A 27,807-nucleotide genomic window follows, 5' to 3' on the forward strand; every position below is an offset into this window, starting at 1 on the left:
TGTTGTATGTAAACCTTACACACTCTTTGTTTAGACAATTACAGATATATACTGGATTTGTCAGTACCAGTACCACCAAAGTGGTAGGTGTTACACTGGTTCTGGAAAAGTACACCTCAACTGAGAGTGCTAAACAAAATAATTGACCTATGGACAATACCGTAAAGAACGGAAAATAGAGCTGCAGTGAATAGGGGGTTTTAAAATTATTTTAAAATCTACCTGCTGGCTTATATTTAGAATAAGGCTTGTTCACTTCCAAGAACTTCAGGAAGAGATGAGGTGTGTGACATATACAAAGAAAGAGAAGATAGAACAGATACTGTAATTCATTTTCATGCCCAAAATTAGGAAAGTTAAAAGAACAAGATACAGTATAAGAATGAGTGTGTTGCAGAATCCTAGCTGGGAGCTGGTGGTATGCACGAGTCGGACCAAATTTACCACAGTAGGTTGCCAAAACTGATAACAAGGTATTTATCCTAAATGATTTCAAAATAGAATGGAATAACATTGAAATACTGGATGGTTTGTGTCTAGGAAAGCTTTTTGGGTTGAATGTTATGAAACACACTATTACTTTTTTTTATTTTTATAGCCCTCTGTGCCCCCTAAAAAGGGCCTTAATCTGTTATTATTTCTTTCTAGGTACGGATAAAAAGCCCCTTACACTCAGACGGGAATTTAGACTGCCCCATATGGCAACAGTGGAGTTGTAAACAAGGTGCTTGTCTGTGATAGAAGGTCCCTAATGTTCCAGTCCTCTGTTGTGTCAACGAAGAATTGATGGTTGTATGGTTGGATATACCATTGGGCTTAGTAAAATCAGCTTGGGATGCAGTTTATTCAGCTTGATTGCTGCCTGAAGATGGTTGCAGGGCTAGTGCCTGGTAGGTCAGCACAGGTCTACCCAGTTCGACCCGAACAACCATTAAGCATAGCCCATTTATAAGTTGGATGGAGTCACTTCCCAGACTTGTAATTGACGTTGGTGTTTTCTGAAAGTGAACAGTGACCCAGGTGGAGTTTTGGAGAAATGTTTTGAGGGGTGTCATAAACATTAATAGTTCACTGTGTGGAGGATTTTTTTTATTTTTATTTTTTGTTTGCCAAATCCAGAGAGAGAGAGAGAGAGAGGGAGAGAGAGAGAGAGAGGTAGTGTATTGAATGTTTGTTGTGAGAAAGATTGTTGGTATAAATGAGGTTGTTTGTTTACTTTTAGCTAGGTTAGGACAATGGTAAATGTTTTGGAGTGAATGCTTTTTTTATTTGACTGCAGCCAGAGGCAGTAGTGTGAATGTTGGATTATCATTATTATTGATTTGACCAGCGTTGGAAGTGATCATTTATTTTTTGAGTGAGTACAGTTTTGTTTATATTTTCTTGTGATTGCAAATAATAGAAAGTTTATTTATCTTTTATTAAAGTGCGATAGTTTAGTTAGCTAGGAGTGTTTGTAAGTGTTTTGTTTTTTATTTTCAGGCCATGATTCCTCCTTGGAATTCCTTATTCCTTTGGAAAGCAAAATTTTGTTTGATTGAAGATAGTGTTGATGGCCTGGATTGTTCTAAAGGATTTTCATTTGACTGCTCTTTCAAACAAAAGACCTATTGATCTCTGGACTTTGAATATGTTTTGGATCTGTTTATTACGTATGATGATGATAAATATGATGATGATGATGATGATTACGCTCCTGACTCAAATTAATTAATACATTTTTGGATTGACTAAGAGTCGGTGTTGCCATAGTGTGGCATTGCAACTGAGTTGTGGCATTGGGCATTAAAGGACTGTTAGCCATTGTGTGGACGAAGGTGTCCACACATATATTATATCTTTAGGTGTTTTTGTTTGTTGGTTTTTGATAGTGTTAAGTTTTTGTGATTTATTTGGATTTATTTGAATGCAGTTTATTTTAGTATTAAGTGATTACTATAGTTTTAAGGTTATAGTTGTAAGTGTGGTTGCTGGTGTTTTTTTTTTTTTTTTTTTTTTTGGTTAGAATATTCTAGACTATAAGGAAATATAGTTTTAAGGGAATGTTTAGTTTTTTTACCTTTTGTTAAAGAGTCTGGTATAGATAATGTAAGGGGAAAGTTTGTTTTGTTGAGATAATTGTCAGTAGGGGGGATTCAGGGTGTAGGGCTTGTTTTTTAAACATCCCACCACAACAGGAGCTATTAAAATGGCATCTCTGGTCGTAGGCCCAGGAAGTGAATTCAGATGTTAGGAAGAGAGTGACTGTTTTGGAGTTTAGTCTGATTTGTTCCAGAATCATCAAAACCCCTTCCAAGAATGAGAGATTTAGGCACTACTGTAGTTGGTCAGAAAAGTTTCGATAACAATGTAACATTATCACAGAGCAGGTTTACAATTGGAGATTTTCTAGACATTGCTATTGTGGGCCCACAGAGACCTGCACAGCGTCGTGTGCGGCCGTACTGTTCAAAGGTTAAGAATGTTTAAGTAACTTAGCAGCCTAATGGTAGATTGGATATTGATAAGGACAGTATTGATTTAGGGAAAATTATTGTAGTACAGTATTTTCACAGTTTTATATTTCTTTATGGATGTTTGATTTGATATTGTTTAGAAAACTTGTGAGTGTCCAGCATATGAATAGTTTTTTTTATATTCAAATCTCTTTTTATCTTGTTATCTTGAGGTTGGAGTGTAAAGGAAGGCTAATTTTGCCTTTAATTGCTTATTTGAATTGTCAACACAATGTTAATGTAATCTTAATAGTTTTTTCTTTTTCATATAAATATTTTGTTTTTTGTTTTTATGAAGACAAAAATTCATACCAGTTCCTTACACCACTGTGTCCTCTTCTCAATCACTGTTTTTTAGAATTGTTTTTTCATTGTTTTTTTCTTTCACCTAAGGTTCTGACATTTTACTTAAATTCAGCAAGCTAAATGAAAGGGAAGAAAAGGGGGAAGTAAGGTTCTAGCTGAGTCCCCTTGCCCAGTATAAATCAAGGGGTGGTGCCCAGTGCTCCGTTCTCTTGACCTGTTAACTAGATTTTTGGGTATTCCACCTTTGTATGTTTTTTGTGTAGTGAACGTTGGGGTGTGGTCGGCATTCAGACACTAGGCAGTTCGGGTGCTACCTCTGGCCACAGTCCGTAAACCACTACAACATTAAAACTTAAAAAAAAAAAGTTTTCATGAAGTAGCTTGTTTATGGTTACAGGAAAAGGCTAACCTGAAGTATTGAGTATTAAACACAGAAGCTTGGTAATATTATTATAATTATTAACAGCTAAGCTACAACCCCAGTTGAAAAAAAAAAGGATGGTATAATGTCAAAGGCTCCAACAAGCAATAATAGTTCAGCGAGGAAAGGAAGTAAGGAAATAGATAAATTTCGAGAGAGGTGATGAAGAATTAAAATAAATATTTTAAGAATAGTAACAGCATTAAAGCAATCTTCTATATATAAACTATAAAAACTTCAAAAAAAAAAAAAAAAAAAACAAGAGGAAGAGAAATAAGATAGAATAATGTTCCCTCAAAGCAAGAGAACTGTACTCTACGACAGTGGAAAAGAGAACCATGGTACAGAGGCTATGGCACTACCCAAGACTAGAGAACAATGTTTTGATTTTGGGATGTCCTTCTCTTAGAAGAGCTGCCTACTAAAGCTAAAGAGGAAAGTAGCCATTGAACAATTACATTGCAGTAATTAACCCCTTGAGCAAAGTAGAATTATTTGGTAATCTCAGTGTTGTCATGTGTATGAGGACAGAGGAGAATGTGGAAGGAATAGGCCAGACTATTCGGTGTATGTGTAGGCAAATGATAAATGAGACGTAACGAGAGAGAGGGATCCAATGTAGTGCTGATTAGCAAGTCAAAGGAACCAATAACTCTTAAGTAGTATCTCGACGAGTACCCAACTATTTACTAATGGTGTCCGCAAACTTATTTTATGTGGCGAGCAGTTATAAACCACGAACCAGGATCATCGTCTCATCTTGAAAGCCAAATACATTTGATTTCATTAAAAGTTTATTTCTTTACATTATTTTTTGTTATGTGCTTTTTTATACATTGTTTGCTATAAAGTTATATTTTCATTATTGAAAAAACATGTAACAAATAATAGGTATGATTATTTTGGGAGAGTGGAACAGATTAATAGCATTTCACTTTATTTTTATAGAGAAATTTGATGTGATATATGAGCAAATTACAAGGCCGGTGACGTCGCAAATTAAACTCTTAAGTCATAGTTATTACTGTACTTGCAGGATAATCTGTACAGGAAATTGAAAGGTAGATTTAAATTATTAGCCAGTACATAATTGGGAAAAAAACATTAAATAAATCATTGAGCATAGTGCTAAGATTTGTTATCATACGAAAATTTTAAGTAATTGCTGCTTTCAAAAGGAAAATGTCTGCACACAACCTTGGTGGTTCATTTTTGTGTAAAAAAAAATCTAATAGAGACAAGCTGATATCAGTTAGTGTGCCTCTTTAGCAACTTTGCAGGTTTGGGATGCAAAGATGTCACAACTTCTGGTTCTACTGTATCAAGAGACGGCGCTCAGTACACCTAAGCCTTTCCTTATTTTGTGTCATTTAGGCATGGAGATATTCTGTTTAGAATTATCATCAGCTATTTTATGTAGCAGAAATTCAAAGTAAACTTACACTATTGCAACCAATAGAGCTCATTTAAATTATGACATTACACTATTAGTGTAGATACTTTCCTGACGTCACTGAGAAGAAATAATGCTGTTGGCAACTTTTGTAACAGACGATGGTTTTATCCATTAATGAGCTCTTACAAAAAGTGTATTTTAAAGTGCAACCAAGGAGAAAATCACAAAATCCAATATTGGAATATTTCAAGATATAATAAATAAATATATTTTCTTGCCACCTCATATACACCACAACCATTTTAAGTCTGTGCCATCTGTAAAACTGTTGGATGGCATTCGTTCATAGTAGTGTCCCAGGTACTGGAACTTTTCAGTCTTAGTAAGACTTTGGAGTTACTCTGCACCAAACCAAATGGCTTTTTTCTGGCTTATTCCTTGGCTACTGTTTATTTGAGAAGATTTCGTTGTTAAAAGTATCCTCTGCTATCTTGTATTTTCTTATAATTCATTAATATCTCCTCTTTTTATTTCTCCCTCGTGTAAATGATACAGGAAATAAACGGAAAACGAGACAACCAGTGCTCAAACTCAAATATTTACAACAGTCAAGCATATATTACTATTGTTATTAAGTTGTGATTTACTTATTTTATATTTCCAGATTTTAATCCCTTACAGGTTCTAGAAGAAAAGTTCGTGTTCATAACAAGTGATAACTTTGCAAATTTATTTAAAGTGGTCTTTGGAAAGGAGAGAATTTACTTAAGTAAAGAAAGATTTCTGCCATCGCACGTGGGATTTGCTTGTCAGAGAGGTTCTCCCGTCATAGATGCACTCACTCGCACGTAAGTTTAATGTTCTGTTTTGTGAAGAAAGGTACTAGATTGCAAACCTTTGCAAAAATAGCCATGAATTATTTAAAATTCCCTAACTTATTTTTTGTTGAGGAGTGAGGGAGGTTGCAAGACCCTCATAAGAAAGATAAGAAAGTTAAAGATAAATTTGTTTAATTTTGTAGTTTCATTCTGTACATACTGCTGCATGTATGAATATCAAGGCCTTTTCTTCCATCTGTAGGCCTTCATATCCTTCTATTGCCATCTATTTTTTCCACATGGTCAAGTCCATCAAATTTCTTTGATTCATTTTGCCATTTGTATTAACTATTTAATCCCACTTTGTTCATATCCTCAAACCACCCCCTATAAATTCTTATACAGTATGTATTATGCACTTCAATTACAGACATTCTCATACACTTTCACTTCAATTTTAAAAATATTTGATTGCTCTCAACATTATACATTTCATACAATAACTTCAACAAACTTCAGATTGGGTCTCCACTTATTGTTTTACAAGTTTTTTTCTAAGTCTTATGTAAGCCACACAATTTATTTCCTTTATTTAAAACCTAGAGAATGTTGGGGGTTTTGTCAGTGCGTATGGGCCAGGTTGTGAGAAAAGTGAAGAAGAGCGGAATGAGTTCTGGAATGAATTAACTAGGTGTGTAGAAGGACGGGGCAGAAGGAGTTGTGTAGTTGTCATGGGTGACTTAAATGCTAGAGTGGGCGCTGGAGAGGTAGAAGGTGTCATTGGGAAGTATGGCGTACCAGGTGAAAATGAGAGTGGTAAGAGACTGGTAGATATGTGTGTTGAGCAAGAGATGGTGATAAGTTCTAGCTTTTTAAAAAAAGAGGGCTAAAAACAAGTATACATGGGTAAGAGTGGCAAATGGAAGAGTGGTAAAAAGGGCGTTAATGGATTATGTGTTGATAACTAAAAGAATGCTTGGAAGAATGAAAGATGTGCACGTGTTTAGGGGTATGGCTAACGGTATGTCTGATCATTTTTTCGTGGAAAGAAAATTAGTTGCAGCAAAAGAGTGGGGGAATAGAGTTGGTGGATGTAAAAGGGAGCTACTAAGGGTTGAAGAGCTAATAAAACCGGGGGTAAGAAGTAAATATCAAGAAAGGTTGAAAATGGCATATGACGAAGTGAAAGTAACAGAAACGTGTAATTTAGAGGAGGAGTGGAAGTTAGTAAAAGAAAATTTTGTTGGGATTGCAAGTGATGTGTGTGGCAAGAAGTTTGTTGGAGGCAGCATGAGGAAGGGCAGTGAATGGTGGAATGAAGAAGTGAAGGTAAAAGTGGAAGAGAAAAAGAGGGCTTTGAAGAATGGCTGCAGAGTAATAGTGTAGAGAAGTATGAAAGATATAGAGAGAAAAATGTGGAAGTAAAGCGCAAGGTACATGAGGCAAAGAGGGCAGCTGACCTGAGGTGGGGTCAGGGATTGGGTCATTCATATGAAGAGAATAAGAAGAAGTTTTGGAAAGAAGTGAAGAGAGTAAGGAAGGCTGGTTCAAGAATTGAAGAGACAGTGAAAGATGTAAATGGAAGGTTGTTAAAAGGAGAGGAAGAAAGGAAAAGGTGGGCGGAATATTTTGAAAGTTTACTGAATGCTGAGGATAATAGGGAAGCAGATATAATTGCTGTTGCAGGTGTTGAGGTGCCGGTGATGGGAGATGAGAATGAGAGAGAGATTACAAGAGAGGAAGTGAGGAGAGCACTAGATGAAACGAGAGTAGGAAAAGCATCTGGTATGGATGGTGTAAGAGCTGAGATGTTGAAGGAAGGGGGCGTGACTGAACTTGAATGGTTGGTGAGATTGTTTAATATGTGTTTTGTGTTGTCAATGGTACCAGTAGGTTTGTGCGTGTATTGTACCACTATATAAGGGTAAGGTAGATGTGCATGAGTGTTTTAATTCAAGGGGTATTAGTTTGTTGAGTGTGGTGGGAAAAGTGTATGGTAGAGTACTGATTAATAAGATTAAGGATAAAACAGAGAATGCAATCTTAGAAGTACAAGGTGGTTTTAGAAGAGGTAGGGGTTGTACGAATCAGAGTTTTACAGTTAGGCAGATATGCGAGAAATGTTTAGCAAAAGGTAAGGAGGTGTATGTTGCGTTTATGGATCTGGAGAAAGCGTATGACAGAGTTGATAGGGGAGCAATGTGGAATGTGATGAGGTTATGTGGAGTTGGTGGAAGGTTGTTGCAAGCAGTTTCTACAAAGGTAGTAAAGCATGTGTTAGGATAGGAAATGAAGTGAGTGATTGGTTTCCGGTGAGAATGGGGCTGAGACAGGGATGTGTGATGTCGCCTTGGTTGTTTAGCTTGTATGTTAATGGAGTGGTGAGAGAGGTGAATGCTTGAGTGCTTGAACGATGATTGAAACTGCTAGACGAGAATGACCATGAATGGGAGGTAAATCAGTTGTTTGTGGGTGATAATGTACTGGTTGTAGACGCGGAATAGAAGCTTGGCCGATTAGTAACAGAATTTGGAAGAGTGTGTGAGAGAAGGAAGTTGAGAGTTAACGTGGGTAAGAGTAAGATTATGAGATGTACGAGAAGGGAGGGTTGTGCGAGGTTGAATGTTGAATGGAGAGTTACTTGAGGAGGTAGATCAGTTTAAGTACTTTGGGTCTGTTGTTGCAGCAAATGGTGGAGTGGAAGCAGATGTACGTCAGAGAGTAAAGGAAGGATTCAAAATGTTAGGGGCAGTTAAGGGAGTAGTGAAAAATAGAGGGTTGGGCATGAATGTAAATAGAGTTCTGTATGAGAGAGTGATTGTACCAGCTGTGATGTATGGATTGGAGTTGTGGGGAATGAAAGTGACTGAGAGACAGAAATTGAATGTGTTTGAGATGAAGTGTCCAAGGAGTATGGCTGGTGTATCTCGAGTAGATAGGGTTAGGAATGAAGTAGTGGGGGTGAGAACAGGTGTAAGAAATGAATTAGCAGCTAGAGTGGATATGAATGTGTTGAGGTGGTTTGGCCATGTTGAGAGAATAGAAAATGACTGTCTGATAAAGGTGATGAATGCAAGAGTTGATGGGAGTAGTACAAGAGGAAGGCCAAGGTTTGGGGGGATGGTTGGAGTGAAGGAAGCTCTGGGTGATAGGAGGATAGATGTGAGAGAGGCAAGAGAGCATGCTAGAAATAGGAATGAATGGCGGGCAATTGTGACGCAGTTTCCGTTAGGCTCTGCTGCTTCCTCCGGTGCCCTGGAATACCGCGGAGGTAGCAGCAGTAGGGGATTCGGCGTTAGGAAGCTTCATCTGAGGTGGATAACAGGGGAGGGTGGGTTGTGGCACCACTAGTAGTACCAGCCGAACTCGGTTGAGTCCCTTGTCAGGCTAGGAGGAACGTAGAGAGGAGAGATCCCCTTTTCTGTTTCATTTGTTTGATGTCAGCTACCCCCCAAATTGGGGGAAGTGCCTTGGTATATGTATGTATTTAAAACCTTATCACATAACCGATCAATAGCCAGGACATATATCTATCTATATATATATATATATATATATATATATATATATATATATATATATATATATATATATATATATATATATATATGTATATATATATATATATATATATATACATATATATATATATATATATATATATATATATATATATATATATATATATATATATATATATATATATATATATATATATATATATGGGATTTATCTTTAATCATTATTAGATATACTTGGTATCGTTACATGATGTTTCGATAGTAGGAATACTAATATTACTTGGTAAAGTATCGAATGGAAATCACTCAATTTCCGGGCTCTCCTGCCGCCACTAAATATGACATCACCAGATATACAGTATTTCTTTTCTGAAATTAAGAGTAAATAGTACTTTAAGCTACTCATAACAACTGATACAGACCACTGAAATACTTGGTACTTGGTATCATTAGTGGATGTTTCAAAGATGGGAATAATAAGATGACTCTGTATCAAATCTGTAAGAAATTCTTATCTGCCACTCGCCTTCGGCCGAAATATGACGTCACCTAACTTGTGCACTGTGATTGTGATATGAACTCGACAAAGAATGACTTGTAAAAAAGGTAAAACTATCTATTTTTCTTGCCAGAAAAAAATTCAAACTTATCCAGCAAAAGTATTTTATTTTTATAATGTAAAAGAAAATATATTACTTTTAAGAAAATATTTGTTTTATTAGTGTACTTTCATTAGGTAAATATTGATCTACTATTACAGATGAAACGCGTAAAATGTGATATTCTGTCCTAGTTGTAGAGTCGAATTTACGCTACGCAGTACTAACAACAACTGATAAAGACTTATGAAATACTTTGTATCATTACTCGATATTTTGATTATGGGAATACTAACAAGATTCAATAGCCTATTGAAAGGCAATCAATCGATTTGCATGCTCGTTTTCTGCGGCTTTGTCAGAAATATAACGTCACCAGACATATGATAGAGCATGAACTCAGCAGATATTAAAAGTTTGCTTAATATTTTTCAATTTAAAATGTATACTGTATACTGTATTATCAATAAAAGCATACTAACTCACTATGATACATTAATTCATTTATATACAGGGCAATAGATTATTTTTAAGGAAAAAGTGACGTCATTACAGTGAAGTAGTCGTAAAGTTGAACAGTCGTAAGTCACATAGGCAATAAGTCGATGACTACCTATATATGTATATATATATATATATATATATATATATATATATATATATATATATATATATATATATATATATATATATATATATATATATATATATATATATATATGTATATATATATATATATATATATATATATATATATATATATATATATATATATATATATATATATATATATATATATATATATATATATATATTTTGCTCAAAATCTATTTTTGGGTGAGATGGCCATGACATCCAGATGGAAAGTTCCTTCAGTAGCTTCCTGAGGGTATATATGACTACAGTGGATATTCCCAGAGAAATTAACCGAAGGTTTCACAGAATTCTAACTTCTGGGGCGAGTACCCTAAAGGTTTTCCTTTAGGATATCGTATATCAATAGGGGACGTATGCTTGACACGTCACATGGCTATCCGCACCCCACATAGCTTTTACGCTTCGAGGGGGAAGGTGGCAATGATAACTGAGGAGTCGTTGCAAAGTTATCCTCCTAAGTTACTGTTACGGTACCTCGCGACGTAAACAAACGGCAGCCATAGCTGTCTGCCATCTTGACTGACGTCACGTGTGTCCTCTTCATTCCATATTCAGCGCTTCTGCCAGCCTCCACAATACAATATGCAAGGGAGGGGCCTGACAGGCCAAACTAGAATCAGTAGGGCGTGTCCATCAGGATATCATGGCCATCTCACCCAAAAATAGATTTTTCGCTTCGCTCAAAATCCATTTTTTGGGCTCAAGCCATGACGTCCTGATGGAAGTGTACCAGAGAATTAGTGTATCGTGGTTTTTCCCCATTTCAAAGTGCCTTCTACTTCAAACAATATTCCTTTGGTCTGGTGACCTTAGAGACCGTGACATCTCCGTTATATGTCGCTACCAGTGGCATAAACAATGACATGGCTTCCTGCCCCCCTGGCAGGGAGGTCCTGTTTGGACCAGAGGAACATCTCGAAGTTCCCTGATGAAGATAAACTCACCTGGATGTGAGGATCGTGCTGGTCTCGTGGACAGATCGGAAGGTTAAATATTTGTGTAGGAACAATATTTCACTTGCTTGGTGAGTATATTTCAGACAGGATAATTATTATACATAATATAATAACAAATAATTAGGGGCATTGAAATTCAGTAACAGCAATTTATTTTCATATGGAAAGGCGAAATAAGACGCATATGGCAAATAAAATATCTATTTTATTCAAGAAATTGCAATAAAGTAGAATAAGGTAAATAATTTACAATAAAATGGTTGAATAACAGACATAGATCATGAACTGAAAGACGGTGATGTGGAATCTGAAAGGAAAGAATTTGCCTTTATACACATAGGTTCCCGGGGACCGAAAGTCTTTAAGAGTCACACTACACTTCATGTCCGAGAACATGTGGCACACTTGTTAGAATCTATGTCACTTCACCTTGAGGAAGAACAGTCTTTTGTGACACTAAGTGTCACCTGAAATCACTATGTATCGCACTAGGGTCAACACAGGCACCCGTTGAGTTAGAGTCCCGAAATAACTCGCTGTTCTACGCAGAACTAAGCAGCTGGTTTCAATACACTACCTGCTGCTGCCACGAATCTTTTAACTTCGTGCACCTGCTTCGCATAGTGTTTAAAGAACACTCTTGAGGATTTCCAGCCTGTGAAGGATCGGAGGCTTTCGAAATCCATACCTTTGAAAAAATTTAGGGAAGAGACGACTTTCCTAGGATCATGACCTGCGGGTGTACTGTCAGGAACCGCTCTGCGAATAAAGTAGGTGATTTTCGCCCTTAGTTGTTTAAGTGACAGGTCACTACCCGATGTTTCTCCTTTAAAAAGCTGTCCTCCGCCAAAGTCTTAAGTTCTTCGAAGATAGACCTTAAGACTCTCCACTGGGCATAGAGAGACATCTTCCTTCAGAGGGCAGATTCTCCAAGGTCCCCATCTTTTGGTGGGGAGTTCATTTTTGGCGAGAAACGTAGGGTCGGGGAAGAGAGTAAGTTCCCCTGTGTCGGCGAAGTGTATCTGGCCCTCTTCTCTTGATAATGCCACTATTTCAGTGACTCGGGCTCCCGATGCAAGAGCAAAAAGGAAAATTTCTTTTTGAGTCTAGTCTTTCAGAGGGCAAGATTCGTTTTCCAAGCTAGAGGCAAAATGGAGCACCTTATCCAGGGACCAGGTGATGGGTCTCGGTGGAGGTGCAGGACAGAGTCTAGCATATGCCTTCGGAAGTTTTTAAATATTTTGTTGGACAAATCTATTTGGAAGGCGTACAGTAGTGGTCTTGTTGAGGCCGATTTACAAATGGAAATCGTGTTGGCTGCCAAGCCTTGTCTTTGAAGATGAATAAAGAAGGACATACAAAAATCTATGGAGATTTCCGTAGGATTTTTTGCCTTGACAAAGGACACCCACTTCTTCCAGGATGATTCATATTGCCTTCTGGTAGACTTTGTTTTGTATTCCTCTAGGAAGTCTAAACTTTTTTTTCGAGATGCCAAACCTTTTCTTCATGGCTAGGGAGAGAAAATCATGAGATGAAGGTCTTGGACTTTCTTTGATGAATTGAAGGCAGTCGACTTCTGCACCTGATTGGAGAGAACTGGGCCCGGCAGAGGGATCAGCTTGTGATGTAGCTCCAGGACTAGGGGAAACCAGTTGCTCCAGGGTCACTTGGGAGCCACTAGGGCTGTTGTTCCCTTGAAGGTTCTCAGTTTGGAGAGGATTTTCAGCAGAAGATTGGGTGGAGGGAAAAGGTAAATCTTGGACCATCTGTTCTAGTCCAGGGACATGGCATCCACTGCTTCCGCTTTGGGGTCCTCGTATGGGGCCACATATCAAGGAAGTTGATTGTTGTCGCTCGTCTCGAAGAGATCGATCTGCAGTTCCGGGACTTGACGGGAGATTAAGGAGAATGAGTCTGCGTCTAGGGACCATTCTGACTCTATGGGGCTTGTCCTCGATAGAGCATCTGCCGTCATATTGCGGAATCCTTGCAGGTGAACTGCAGACAAGTGCCATTTTTTTTTTGTCCGCCAGGCGGAAAATGGGCAAAAGCACTTGGTTGAGGTGGGGCGATCTTGAGCCCTGACGGTTGAGACATCTGACCACCATGGAGCTGTCCAGAGTTAGACGATTGTGGATCGAAGGACAAGGAGATAGTTTCTTCAGAGTGAGAAGAACCGCCATGGCCTCCAAGATGTTGATGTGAAACTTCTTGAACAGGGGAGACCATGTTCCTTGAACTTGTCTCTAGTGGGAGTGACCCCCCCCATCCCTCTAGCGAGGCGTCCGTGTGGATGTTGATCGATGGAGGTGGTGGTTGAAGAGGGCCAGATCTTTTCAAGGTCCTTGATTCTGACCACGGCTTGAGGAGTGAGCGAAGCCTGTTTGGTAGGGGTCTTTTGAGATCTCTTTGAGCGATGGATGCGTTTCGTCTCCAGACTCCTGAAGCATCCTTTAGCTGTGCTTGTAGCACTGGGTTTGTCACTGAGGCGACTGTAGAACTGTAGGGAGCCGAGTACTTGCTCCTGCTGTCGTCTTGAAATCCATTTGGATTTGAGAAGTCTTTTGACAGACCCGGCTATTTCCTTCCTTTTCTTCAGAGGAATGGAAAGGTGGTGTGACTGAAGATTCCAATGAATTCCTAACCATTGAGACTTCTGAGCTGGAGACAGGCGAGACTTCCTGGTGTTGATTTTCAAAATCACCTTTCTGCAGGCTCGCGAACATTCTTCTGACGATGTCGACCAAACCAGCCAATCGTCAAGGTAGGCCATCACCTGGACGCCTTGAAGGCGTAGCTGGTGGACAATCGTGTCTGCTAGTTTCGTGAAGATTCTTGGAGCCATGTTGAGCCCGAAGGGCATAGCCCTGAAGGCGTAGTTTCTTCTTTGGAGCCTGAATCCTAGGTAGGAGGAAGCTTGGTGATTCATTGGAATGTGGCAATAGGCATCCGCCAGGTCTATTGAGACCGTGTAGGCCTTGTGAGGCAGTAGGGCTCTTATATGTTGAAGAGTCAGCATCTTGAATTTGTTGTTCATAATGAACTTGTTGAGAGGGGACAAGTCGAGAATGACTGAGCTTGTCTGAGTCCTTCTTGGGAACACAAAACAGTCTTCCCTGGAACCTGGTGGACTTTACCCTCTTGATCACCTTTTTGTTTAAGAGTTCTAGGACATATTCTTCTAGGATGGGGGTTGAGGGCTGGAAGAATTGGTGGAAGGTTGGAGGTGGTTGTATCCAGCTCCACCCTAGTCCCTTCTTGATGATGCTGTGTGCCCAAGAATCGAAGGTCCAACGATCCTGAAAGTGGCGGAGTCTTCCTCCCACCGGAAGCACTTCATTGCTTCTGGTTTCCCGAGGGTTTGCCACCTCGGCCGCCTGCTCCCCTTCCTCCTCTGTTTCTGGAAGGACGACGAGAGGAGTCTCTGCCAGAGCCTCTACCTCTGGGACGAAAGGTAGTGGCCTGTCTTTCGTAGGCAGGGGTGAAGATTGGTGATTGGGACACCACCGGCTGAGGAACCAGCTGAAAGGTTTGCTGTGGCTGGGCCACTATCTGGGGAGTAGCGGGAGCCGGAAACTGGCTTTTGGGTTGACGCTGTTGGGGTCTAGGTTTGGAGGATTTCCTCTTAGGTTGTGGGCCTTCATCCTGAGAGGACTTTCTCTTACAGGACATGCCCCATTGTTGAGAAGGTTCCGATTATCAGTGGCAGCCTTGGCCACAATCTCCTTTACCAAAGCTGTTGGGAAGAGATGTTTGCCCCAGATGTTGGAGGAGATCAGTTTCCGGGGTTCGTGTTTCACAGCTGCATTGGCGAACACGAACTCTCTACAGGCTCTCTGGGCCTTGATGAAGCTATACAAATCCTTCATCACAGTTGCAAGGTGGGTGTTAGCAAGAACCATGTAGAAGTCCGGGACCCGAATGTCCCCGGCCATTGCTTCAAGTTGAACTTGACAGGATAGGGAGGCAGCTAGCCTCTCCTTGGTGTCCTGTTCCCTACGCAGTAGATGGTCGTTCAGCTTGGGGAGATCTTCGTTGAACTTACGGCCAGTGACTTCAGGTTCCAGCTTCCCAACCGTGAAGGTAAGCTGGATATCCTTCCAGCTTTTATCGTCGGGGGGTATGGCGAGGGAGAGAGGCCTACATTCCTCCAGTGTAAGGCAGGGCTTTCCTTCCTCCACCGCCTTCAAGACCGCGTTTAGAGCCTTTTTCATGAAGGGAAAGATCATGGTAGGAGGAGCAAGAAAGGATGGATGCTTCTTGCTCAGTGCCGGCATCTTTGAGTTACTGAAGCCTCGGCTCTTGAGGCAATCAGCCAGCATAGCCTGGACCTTAGAGTGCTTGAAAACAATCTCTTCTTTAGGTTCGGTCTCCTCCCTGGAGGCCGATTCTGACCTGAGTCTGACATAACAGTCCGGATATGCCTCAAAGCTTGGGTAGAACTCTACCTCTTCGAGGGGGACAGCACCCATTTTGTCGTTGATGAAAATACGCCCCGTCGTTACTGGCATGTGCTCAGCATACCTCCAGGGATTTGACACCGAGCAAGGAGGAAGCTGTTTGACCGAGATTTTCTTCGGTTGCTTCCAACCCATAAAATGTCTCTTGAGGTCCTCTTGGCCCTTGCGGAACATCTCGTCCATGAGTGCCACCAGTACCTGGATGGTATCTTGTGTGGTTGGCAGCACAGGAAGCGAAGCAGCAGAGGTAGAGAGAACTGGCTCCTCGACCACAGCAGAAGCCACAGAAGGTGTTCAGGCAACCTCGCCCTCCAAATCGGTGAACTCCACCTGATCCTCTTCTTCCTCCTGACCCTCAGCCATGAGGGTCCTTTCAGTATTTTCGGACATGTCCGACATCCTCTCCACCTCGTTGATGTGATAGCCTCGGAGAGCAGCCGTAACATCCGGTTCAACCGTAAGTTGAACACAGGGAATCTCGTCTTTAGGGATCATGGCATCAGCCGATGCCTGAGGGAAGAGAAGGGCCCTCATCTTCTCGTTGGGGAGATAAGGCCCTGTGGCATTCTTCTGGAAATCGCGCACCCACTTGCGCAGTTTCTCTCGAGCATTGTCCCTGGCCTCCGCGGACGGAGGGTTATCGAACGCCTCATCAAGAAGGCTTTTGCAGACAGAACAAGTCTGCAGATCCCAATAATTGAGATTCCCCTTCTTGGTGGCACAGGCGGCGTGGGTCCGGCACGCCAGATGCCCATAAAAGTCAGGGCGATGAACTCCGCAGAAGGAGCTCTCACACTTCACGTACTCCTCCTGTTAAAGAAAGAGACAATGAGTACTTGAGAGTCATTATAGCATGACTTACAGTAATCTTAGATTAAAATTTAAGTAGCAACTCATAAAATATAAGATTCTTTTTGGTTATGAGCTCAGGATATGTGAGCTAGAAAAGAAGTAGGAAGGCACACATTTGTGAATCCTGCCCAGCCCATTGCCACGACCTTATACTATAATTAATTCCTTACAACCTGTAGGGTTCTAAAAGGGGGGAAGAACATCCGTTCGGATGAGCCAAGCTTAGGCTTCCTCTGGGGAATTAATTATAGAGAGATGCAATGCTGAAATCATTCAGTTTATATAGAAAAAGGGGGAAAATTAGAATAAACCCCCTTTTGTAGGTTTTGGTCCCGGCAAGAGACTGCACAAGGAAGCACAGAATATGCTGGAAATGTTTTACTGTACAACCGTATACAATAGTCATCGTTCTATGGTATGAAATACTAGAGGAGAGCTGGCTAGTCTACACAGCTGCATGATAGCGACTGCCGGCACGGGGCCGGCAGTCGGGAGGGGCGATTGTCCACTGTAAGCCAAGGCTAGAAGTGCCGGCAGACTGACGACAGGCCGGAGGCCCGTCTAGCGAGGTGAACTCATCATTGGCCACATACCACGTGGCAGAGATATAGGAGGACACTTTGGGAATGGCGGATCGCCGGCAGGACGGCGGCCACGGGAATCGGCAGGCAATCTGCAATGGTAGACCATCACTGACATCATCCAATGAAGCAGGAAGGTTACCTGAGATGCCGGCACCTAGCGCCGGCAAGGGGAGGCGACAGTGGACCGGACCGAGATAGAGAGAGAGAAAGGTAAGGAGGGAAGATAAGGAAGGGTAACACCCAGTACTCAAACTAACCTTCCTCCGGAAGGAGTGTTCCCATGAAAGGGGAGGATACGCCTATCATCCGGCGGCAGAGAGCTGGCAGACGGCTATGTTGCGTATGGTAGCCCAAGGAAGGACCAGAGAACACTCAAGAAGGGAGGTCTTCCGCCGGCAGGCCGACCGCCAGCACTATCCCATAGTTCAACTATGTTTGGGAAGTGCAGCAGAGCGGAGCACCTAGCAGAAGAACACAGCCAATCCCACAACCCGCCGGCAAGCAGAGGAGTTGTAGGACGGCGGACAGGGGTGTAATGGCAAGCCAACACAAAGGGACAGAGTGGGGGAGGGGGAGAGGGTCCTGTGAGGGAGTGATAAGGGGGTGGGGACACACCCTTACACTCCCAAGAGAAGGGAATCTGTTTGGGGCTAGCCTATCTAGGGAGAAGAGACCGCTCTCCAACCTAGGGAAGGTTAGCTCAGATCAGGTACAGCACTAGTGTCCTGTCCTAAACTATAAAGAAACAGAATCCACAAAATGCCTGACCTAGGCCAGGAGAACCATTCTCCTAGGCTAGGCAAGACAGGGGTATGACAAGTCGCTAGGCTGCAGGGAGGAAGGGCCCTGACCCAACCAAGTGCAGACTAGGGGGAAAGGTAGAGCCCTTCCACCTTCATCCTCCAGCCAGTACCAGAAGGAGAAAGCATTCTCCTAAGGTGAGCTGAGGTGAACGACAAGTACTCTGGGGTTCTGTCCTAACTCAAGCCCTGAACAGTGGCGAGGAGAAGGGAAGAACAATCCTAGCCTAACCTACCCGAATGCCATTCAAGGTAAGAGGGCTAGGATGCAGCCTAGGCTACCACTGAGGGAGGAGATTACCTTAAATGAGGTAACTAGGGAGATAAGGAAGCATACAAGGGCCCTAACGTTAGGTTAGGGGTAAAAGAGTCGATGGTAAGACCACCACAACCCCTTGCATGGTCCCTAGAAGGCGAAATAACACATGTGCAATCACTGAATCTTGTATGTATAATTGCCTAAATCTTCATTTCGTAAATTAACACTAGGAACACTTATTATATCATGCAGGAAGTAAATATGAACACTTAGGCATCGAGCCTAGGGGATAGGCTAGTAGGCTAGCGAAGGATTTGGCTAAGTTCGCCGAAGAATACTATCGGCATAATATAACTAATTCCTAGAAATGAAGACTAAATAACTAATGATATTAAATTAGTTATTAGACTGGGAATGCTGTTCTGGCTAACTAGATAAAGCATGTGAGGCGAACAGCAGCGTCGCAACATGACGCCTCCGGTCAAGGCACAGCTCCATCACAAAACACAAGATTTAAGGATAAAAATCGTTACTTTATGGCTAGAGCTTATTTATACTATACAAGAATATGGTACTCAACTTTCCAGAAGAAGGCATGGCTAAAGATTGCGACATGGCGTTAAAGCAAGAACTGGGAAAAACCAAACTATGCTTAGACGCTACTAAATTTGGAATGAAGAGGATGGACGTGACGTCATTCAAGATGGCGGACAGCTATGGCTGCCGTTTGTTTACGTCGCGAGGTACCGTAACAGTAACGTAGGAGGATAACTTTGCAACGGCTCCTCAGTTATCATTGCCACCTTTCCCCCTCGAAAATGCCCCGTTTTACATATATCACAGCAGAAGAAAAGAAACTTCCTGGCCATAAACCGATGAAGGACAGACATACCCTTGCATTTTATTCAAATGCCAGTGGGGACTTAAAAATTAAACCCCTACTGGTATACCACTCAGAGAATCCTCGTGCCTTGAAGGATAGGCTCTCGGTATTTTGGAGGTCTAATGGCAAGGCCTGGGTCATGAGGACCATATTTATTGAGTGGGTAAACATCTGCTTCGGTCTTGCTGTCAAGAACTTTTTAGAAGTGAACAATCTTCCTCTCAAGTGTCTCCTAGTACTGGACAATGCCTCTGCTCACCCTCCTGGCCTCGAGGACAACATACATCCTGACTCCTCCTTTATCAAGGTTTTCTATCTGCCACCGAACACCACTCCTCTCCTCCAGCCTATGGACCAACAAGTGATTGCCAACTTTAACCCTGGAATGGTACGGTGGGTCGTCCGCGACCCCGAGCGTCAAAAAAAAAAGAGGTTTTTCTCACGTGACTCACCCCCGTGACTGAATTTGTGGGTGATCGACCTGCAGTAGGTGTCTCGCCTACACGCTCTAGTAGTGTCCAGATGTGCACTGCTGTAGCTGTACTCCTTCCCCGATTTCTGAGACGCGTCGGGGTCGAGCGCGACCGAGTTTACCCTTCTAAGGTAATTTGCATAATTATCAAAGTTATTACGTATTATGAAATTGTCGTAGAATGGTACAACTTGTATAGGTTATCAGTTGTGGAAAGTCTTGGTGGATTGTTTGGCTACCATGTGCATGATTTTTTTTTTAGTTAAAATGTCGTTCATCACCACGAGGACCATTTTACCGCGAGTGCCCCTTTTTCATTTATTTTCATTTTTTTGCCAAGTCATTTTTCCGTAAGATATTGCCGAATAGTGTCGTAAAACTTTGGCTTTTTTCGTGTTGGAAAGTGTGTCTAGATGATCTGGCCACCCATGCATGACTTTGTTTTTGTCAGTTACGACGTAGTTATTGGTATATTGGGTATTTAACTGCGGTTGCCAATTTCTGTTTTTTTTTCAATATTTGTAAAAATTTACTACGTAGTAAGGAATTGCTGTATATTATTGATTTTTTTTTCATGTTTATGTGTTAGAAAGTGTGCCTTGATGGTTGGGCTAACACGTGCATGTCTTTTTTTTTATCTGAGATGCCGTATATTAGAATGTTGGGCCTTTTACCGCGAGTGCCCCTTTTTCATTTTTTTTCATTTTTTTGCCAAGTAATTTTTCCGTAAGATATTGCCAGATAGTGTCGTAAAACTTTTGCTTTTTTAGTGTTGTAAAGTGTGTCTAGATGATCTGGCTACCCATGCGTGACTTTGTTTTTGTCAGATACGACATAGTTATTGGTATATTGGGTATTTAACTGCGGTTGCCAATTTCTGTTTTTTTTTTTTCAATATTTGTAAAAATTTACTACGTAGTAAGGAATTTCTGTATATTATTGATTTTTTTTTCATGTTTATGTGTTAGAAAGTGTGCCTTGATGGTTGGGCTAACACATGCATGTCTTTTTTTTTATCTGAGATGCCGTATATTAGAATGTTGTGCATTTTTCCGCGAGTGCCCCTTTTTATTTGTTTTGCATTTTTTTGCTTAGTCATGTTACCGTAAGGAATTGGCAAGTAGTGTCGCAAAACTTATATTTTTATAGTGTTGGAAAGTGTTTCTAGATGATCTGGCTACCCATGTCTATTTTTTTTTAGCCAGATATGGCGTATATATAGGTATGTGTTCGATTTTCCTGTGATTGCCATTTTTTCGTTTTTTCCCATTTCTTTCAAAATTACTACGTACTAAGGAACTATCACAGAGTAATGATTCATTTAGATGTTTATTTGTCGGAAAATGTGCCTTGATGGTTTGCCTAGCACGTGGCTGAATTTTTTTTTTTCTGAAATGCCGTATATTAGAATGGCCATTTTTCCGAGAGTGCCCCTTTTTATTTGTTTTGCATTTTTTTGCTTAGTCATGTTACCGTAAGGAATTGGCAAGTAGTGTTGCAAAACTTATAATTTTATAGTGTTGGAAAGTGTTTCTAGATGATCTGGCTACCCATGCCTATCTTTTTTTTTTTAGCCAGATATGGCGTATATATAGGTATGTGTTCGATTTTCCTGTGATTGCCATTTTTTCGTTTTTTCCCATTTCTTTCAAAATTACTACGTACTAAGGAACTATCACAGAGTAATGATTCATTTAGATGTTTATTTGTTGGAAAATGTGCCTTGATGGTTTGCCTAGCACGTGGCTGAATTTTTTTTTTTCTGAAATGCTGTATATTAGAATGTTAGCCCTTTTTCCGAGCCATTTTTCCGCAAGTGCCCCTTTTTATTTGTTTTGCATTTTTTTGCTTAGTCATGTTACCGTAAGGAATTGGCAAGTAGTGTCGCAAAACTTATATTTTTATAGTGTTGGAAAGTGTTTCTAGATGATCTGGCTACCCATGCCTATCTTTTTTTTTAGCCAGATATGGCGTATATATATGTATGTGTTCGATTTTCCTGTGATTGCCATTTTTTCGTTTTTTCCCATTTCTTTCAAAATTACTACGTACTAAGGAACTATTACAGAGTAATGATTCATCTAGATGTTTATTTGTCGGAAAATTTTGTTTACTTCTTTTTTGATTGAATATCATCAAATTTTTTTTTATCTAAAATATTATATTGTTTTACATTTTTTTTTTCGATTTTATTTCCCTTCAAAAATTTTTTTTTTTTGGTCAGAATTTTAATTTTATAGTCGTAAAATAATCGACAATTATCCAGCAACCCACCATATAATTTTTATGCATATCCAAGAATAATTAGATTAGTAAATAACACCTTGAAATTGACATATCCTTCCTACATTTCAAGTGGCAGATTAGGGAGTCTAAGTCAGTGTGGTTGGCTGCCATTTTGTGGACATATCCGAAGCGTAAGTTGCCCTATCTATATATATATTCTTGTTCCCTATAGAATTTGTGATATTTTGGTATATTTTTACCTGCATAAGTATCATATTATATATTAAATATATGTATTTTTTTACGAAATTTCTAAGTACTCAAAAAATTACCTTTAGATATGGCCCCTGATATAAATGTAATTTACAAAATAATAAAGATTTTTTACATATTTCTATTTTAGGATAACATATGTTTATTCCCTAAAAAAAATAGCCACTTCCTATTTCATTTGGGTACCCAAAAAAATTCATGAAATTTGGACAAATTTTTTTGGCCAAAAAAAGTTACCCTTTTTTTCTCATTTCAGATCTTCACCTCCATGGGTCTGACTTCATCCAAAATACATCAAGATGTGTCCTGAACATTCAAGAATCAATTCCTAAAAGGATTTGTGCATATATGTATAAACTTTTTTTTTATGAATTTTTATGTAAGGTCTTTTTTTCTACTTAATTTTTTAAAATATTTATAACAAATAGTTTTTCTGCAGATGATTAGTATTTATCTTTACAGTTGTTTTGAGCATTCATTGAAGTTTTTTTTTTTTTGGCAAAAGAAAAAAGGAGGTTACTGCAATAACAGATTTTTCAAGAATTTTTTTTGGCGTCGGGGTCGCGCGCGTCCGAGTATATCCTTAAATGGGTGTCCGAGGAGCGTACCGGTACTATCCAGGGTTAAGAAGCTTTACACGAAGCACCTGTTCAAAAGATGCTTCGAAGTGACCGAAAGCACTCGATTCACCCTCCGTGAATTTTGGAAGGGGCATTTTGACATGGTTCAATGCCTGAAGATGATCGACAAAGCTTGGAATGAGGTTTTATGGCGCACCTTGAACTCCTCATGGAAGAAACTGTGGACAGCTGTTGTGAAAGAACGCGACTTTGAAGGTTTCAAACCCTCAACTGAAGACAAGGCCATTGATGATCCTGCCCCTGAGGGTGATGTTGAGGAAATAATTTCAATCGGGAGGTCCATGGGGCTTGTTTTCGATGAGGCTGACGTCGATAACCTTATTGAGGAGCACAGGGAGGAGTTTACGAGTGAAGACTTGAAGGAGTTAGAGGCAATGCAGTTGACCCTCATTCAAGAAGAGCACAACTCTAGTGGTGGCGAGGACGGGGTGGGGGGTGGGGGGGGGGGGACTGGAGAAACGACTTCGGCAGAAATAAACTTCACACAGATCGTCTTCTGGAGAGTTAATGACAAGTGTATGAGTCATTTTAGATATATTTTGAGGAGTCGTCAGAAATCTGTCTCCCTATTATCCTCAACATTTAGTAAACTTTCAAAATGTTCCGCCCACCTTTCCTTGCCTCCTCTCCTTTTAACAACCTTCCATTTCCATCTTTCACTGTCTCTTCAATTCTTGAACCAGCCTTCCTTAATCTCTTCACTTCTTTCCAAAACTACTTCTTATTCTCTTCATATGTATGACCCAATCCCTGACATCACCTCAGGTCAGCAGCCCTCTTTGCCTCCCTCACCTTGCGCTTTACTTCCACATTTTTCCTTCTATGTTTTTCATACTTCTCTACACTATTACTCTGCAGCCATTCTTCAAAAGCCCTCTTTTTCTCTTCCACTTTTACCTTCTTGATATTTATATTTATATTTCTGTACATACATACATATACCATGGCACTTCCCCCAATTTTGGGGGGTAGCCGACATCAACAAAGAAACAAAAACAAAAAGGGGACCTCTACTCTCTACGTTCCTCCCAGCCTAACAAGGGACTCAACCGAGTTCAGCTGGTACTGCTAGGGTGTCACAGCCCACCCTCCCACATTATCCACCACAGATGAAGCTTCATAATGCTGAATCCCCTACTGCTGCTACCTCCGCGGTCATCTAAGGCATCGGAGACAGCAGCAGGGCCTACTGGAACTGCATCACAATCGCTCGCCATTCATTCCTATTTCTAGCACGCTCTCTTGCCTCGCTCACATCTATCCTCCTATCACTCAGAGCTTCCTTCACTCCATCCATCCACCCAAACCTTGGCCTTCCTCTAGTACTTCTCCCATCAACTCTTGCATTCATCACCTTCTTTAGCAGACATCCATTTTCCATTCTCTCAACATGGCCAAACCACCTCAACACATTCATATCCACTCTAGCTGCTAACTCATTTCTTACACCCGTTCTCACTCTCACCAGTTCGTTCCTAACCCTATCTACTCGAGATACACCAGCCATACTCCTCAGACACTTCATCTCAAACACATTCAATTTCTGTCTCTCCATCACTTTCATTCCCCACAACTCCGATCCATACATCACAGTTGGTACAATCACTTTCTCATATAGAACTCTCTTTACATTCATGCCAAACCCTCTATTTTTTACTACTCCCTTAACTGCCCCCAACACTTTGCAACCTTCTTTCACTTACTGACGTACATCTGCTTCCTCTACACCATTTGCTGCAACAACAGACCTCAAGTACATAAACTGATCCACCTCCTCAAGTAACTCTCCATTCAACATGACATTCAACTTTGCACCACCTTCCCTTCTCGTACATCTCATAACCTCACTCTTACCCACATTAACTCTCAACTTCCTTCTCTCACACACTCTTCCAAATTCTGTCACTAATTGTCCAAGCTTCTCTTTTGTGTCTGCAACCAGTAAAGTATCATCCGCAAACAACAACTGATTAACTCCCATTCATGGTCATTCTCGTCTACCAGTTTTAATCCTCATCCAAGCACTCGAGCATTCACCTCTCTCACCACTCCATCAACATACAAGTTAAATAACCACGGCGACATCACACATCCCTGTCTCAGCCCCACTCTCACCGGAAACCAATCCCTCACTTCATTTCCTATCCTAACACATGCTTTATTACCTTTGTAGAAACTTTTCACTGCTTGCAACAACCTTCCACCAACTCCATATAACCTCATCACATTCCACATTGCTTCCCTATCAACTCTATCATACGCTTTCTCCAGATCCATAAATGCAACATACACCTCCTTACCTTTTGCTAAATATCTCTCGCATATCTGCCTAACTGTAAAAATCTCATTCATACAACCCCTACCTCTTCTAAAACCACCCTGTATTTCCAAGATTGCATTCTCTGTTTTATCCTTGATCCTATTATTCAATACTCTACCATACACTTTTCCAACTACGTTTAACAAACTAATACCTCTTGAATTACAACACTCATGCACATCTCCCTTACCCTTATATAGTGGTACAATACATGCACAAACCCAATCTACTGGTACCATTGACAACACAAAACACATATTAAACAATCTCACCAACCATTCAAGTACAGTCACACCCCCTCCTTCAACATCTCAGCTCTCACGCCATCCATACCAGACGCTTTTTTCTCGTTTCATCTAGTGCTCTCCTCACTTCATCTATTGTAATCTCTCTCTCATTCTCATCTCCCATCACTGGCACCTCAACACCTGCAACAGCAATTATATCTGCCTCCCTATTATCCTCAACATTCAGTAAACTTTCAAAATATTCCGCCCATCTTTTCCTTTCCTCCTCTCCTTTTAACAACCTTCCGTTTCCATCTTTCACTGTCTCTTCCATTATTGAGCCAGCCTTCCTTACTCTCTTCACTTCTTTCCAAAACTACTTCTTATTCTCTTCATATGAATGACCTAATCCCTGACCCCACTTCAGGTCAGCTGCCCTCTTTGCCTCACGTACCTTGTGCTTTACTTCCACATTTTTCTCTTTATATTTTTCATACTTCTCTATACTATTACTCTGCAGCCATTCTTCAAAAGCCCTCTTTTTTTTCTTCCACTTTTACCTTCACTCCTTCATTCCACCATTCACTGCCCTTCCTCATGCTGCCTCCAACAACCTTCTTTCCACACACATCACCTGCAATTCCAACAAAATTTTCTTTTACTAACTTCCACTCCTCGTCTAAATTGCCAGTTTCTCTTACTTTCACTTCGTCATATATCATTTTCAACCTTTCCTGATATTTAATTTTTACCCCCGGTTTTATTAGCTCTTCAACCCTCACTACCCCACTTTTACATCCACCTACTCTATTCCCCCATTCTTTTGCTACAACTAATTTTCCTTCCACCAAAAAATGATCAAACATACCGTTAGCCATACCCCTAAACACGTGCACGTCTTTCAATCTTCCAAACATTCTTTTAGTTATCAACACATAATCCATTAATGTCCTTTCTACTACTCTTCCATGTGCCACTCTTACCCATGTATACTTGTTTTCATCTTTCGTTTTGAAAAAGCTATTACTTATCACCATCTCTTGCTCAACACACATATCTACCAGTCTCTCACCACTCTCATTTTCACCTGGTACGCCATACTTCCCAATGACACCTTCTACCTCTCAAGTGCCCACTCTAGCATTTAAGTCACCCATGACAACTACATAATTCCTTCTACCCAGTCCTTCTACACACCTAGTTAATTCATTCCAGAACTCATTGATGTATATTTTATATTTATATATATATATATATATATATATATATATATATATATATATATATATATATATATATATATATATATATTATACTGTATTTATACATATATATTTTTATTTGTAGGCCTATATATGTTATATATGTATATATATATATATATATATATATATATATATATATATATATATATATATATATATATGTATATATATATATATATATATATATGTATATATATATATATATTTATGTATATGTATATATATATGTGTATATATATATATATATATATATATATATATATATATATATATATATATATATATATATATATATATATATATATATATATATTTATGTATATGTATATATATATGTGTATATATATATATATATATATATATATATATATATATATATATATATATATATATATATATATATGTATATATATATATATATATATATATATATATATATATATATATATATATATATATATATAATATATGTATATATTTATGTATATAGTGTATATATATTTGTTTATTTATGTATTTATATTTATATATATATATATATATATATATATATATATATATATATATATATATATATATATATATATACAGTATATATATTATATATAGAAATTTATATATCTATGCATTCTATATATATATATATATATATATATATATATATATGTGTGTGTGTGTGTGTGTATGTGTGCGTTTATGTATATATATATATATATATATATATATATATATATATATATATATATATATATATATATATATATATATACTGAATTTGTTTTAAATTACTCTTTTTTATATATATATAAAAAGAGCACCGTGTATTTTCCAGATTGCTCAAGATGAAGGAGGGAGGTATTATGGACAGAGTTGCTGATGAATCTATCAATAACAGCACCTTTGGATCCATCTGCCAGAACAGTAGTAGTAGAGAAAAAGAGTGCCTCAATTACCTTGACACACCTCCAGGTGAGTTTTGTTTTTGTCATTGTAAATGTTCATGCCATGGAATATTACGTCATTGATGAACTTGCATTATATACCATAAATTACATAGGCTAAAATTTGGTTGATACCTATTTGGAAATTAAAAAGTCTTGATTGTTTAAATATATATCTGTAAGTATTCCTTTATTTCACTTTAATGAGACAATATGTGAGTAAAAAGGGGCTGTTCAAATACTTGAAATCTATCGAATAGGTCACCTGGTGGATTAAGATGTAGGATGAACTGGCCGTTATGTAAGGGAGTTAGCACATGTTACAGTTTTCTTCACAGTATCTAGTGGCATGATTGGTGGGGACTTTGCCTTTCTTCTGAAGAGCAATGGAAAGAATAATCATAGGAATAACATTACGAGACCGAAAAAGGG

At 39.5% G+C, this 27,807-nt stretch overlaps 1 protein-coding gene across 12 annotated transcripts in view; it reads left to right on the forward strand.

The window, feature by feature from the left end:
* The window catches only part of LOC137650248 (probable glutamate receptor), a 514,807-nt gene that overhangs the window by 411,863 nt on the left and 75,137 nt on the right, over positions 1–27,807 (forward strand). For 3 of the 12 annotated variants that reach the window (XM_068383531.1, XM_068383537.1, XM_068383535.1), the window contains exon 13: positions 5,300–5,466. The exons of 7 other annotated variants lie outside the window; for them this stretch is intronic. In XM_068383531.1, coding sequence (XP_068239632.1) covers positions 5,300–5,466 — 167 coding nt within the window. Of the gene's footprint in view, positions 1–5,299; positions 5,467–27,266; positions 27,404–27,807 lie in introns of all 12 variants that reach the window. 2 more of the 12 variants (XM_068383533.1, XM_068383532.1) reach the window with 2 other exon arrangements.

The sequence above is a fragment of the Palaemon carinicauda genome, chromosome 11 (assembly GCF_036898095.1).
Source record: "Palaemon carinicauda isolate YSFRI2023 chromosome 11, ASM3689809v2, whole genome shotgun sequence".
Lineage (NCBI taxonomy): Eukaryota > Metazoa > Arthropoda > Malacostraca > Decapoda > Palaemonidae > Palaemon > Palaemon carinicauda.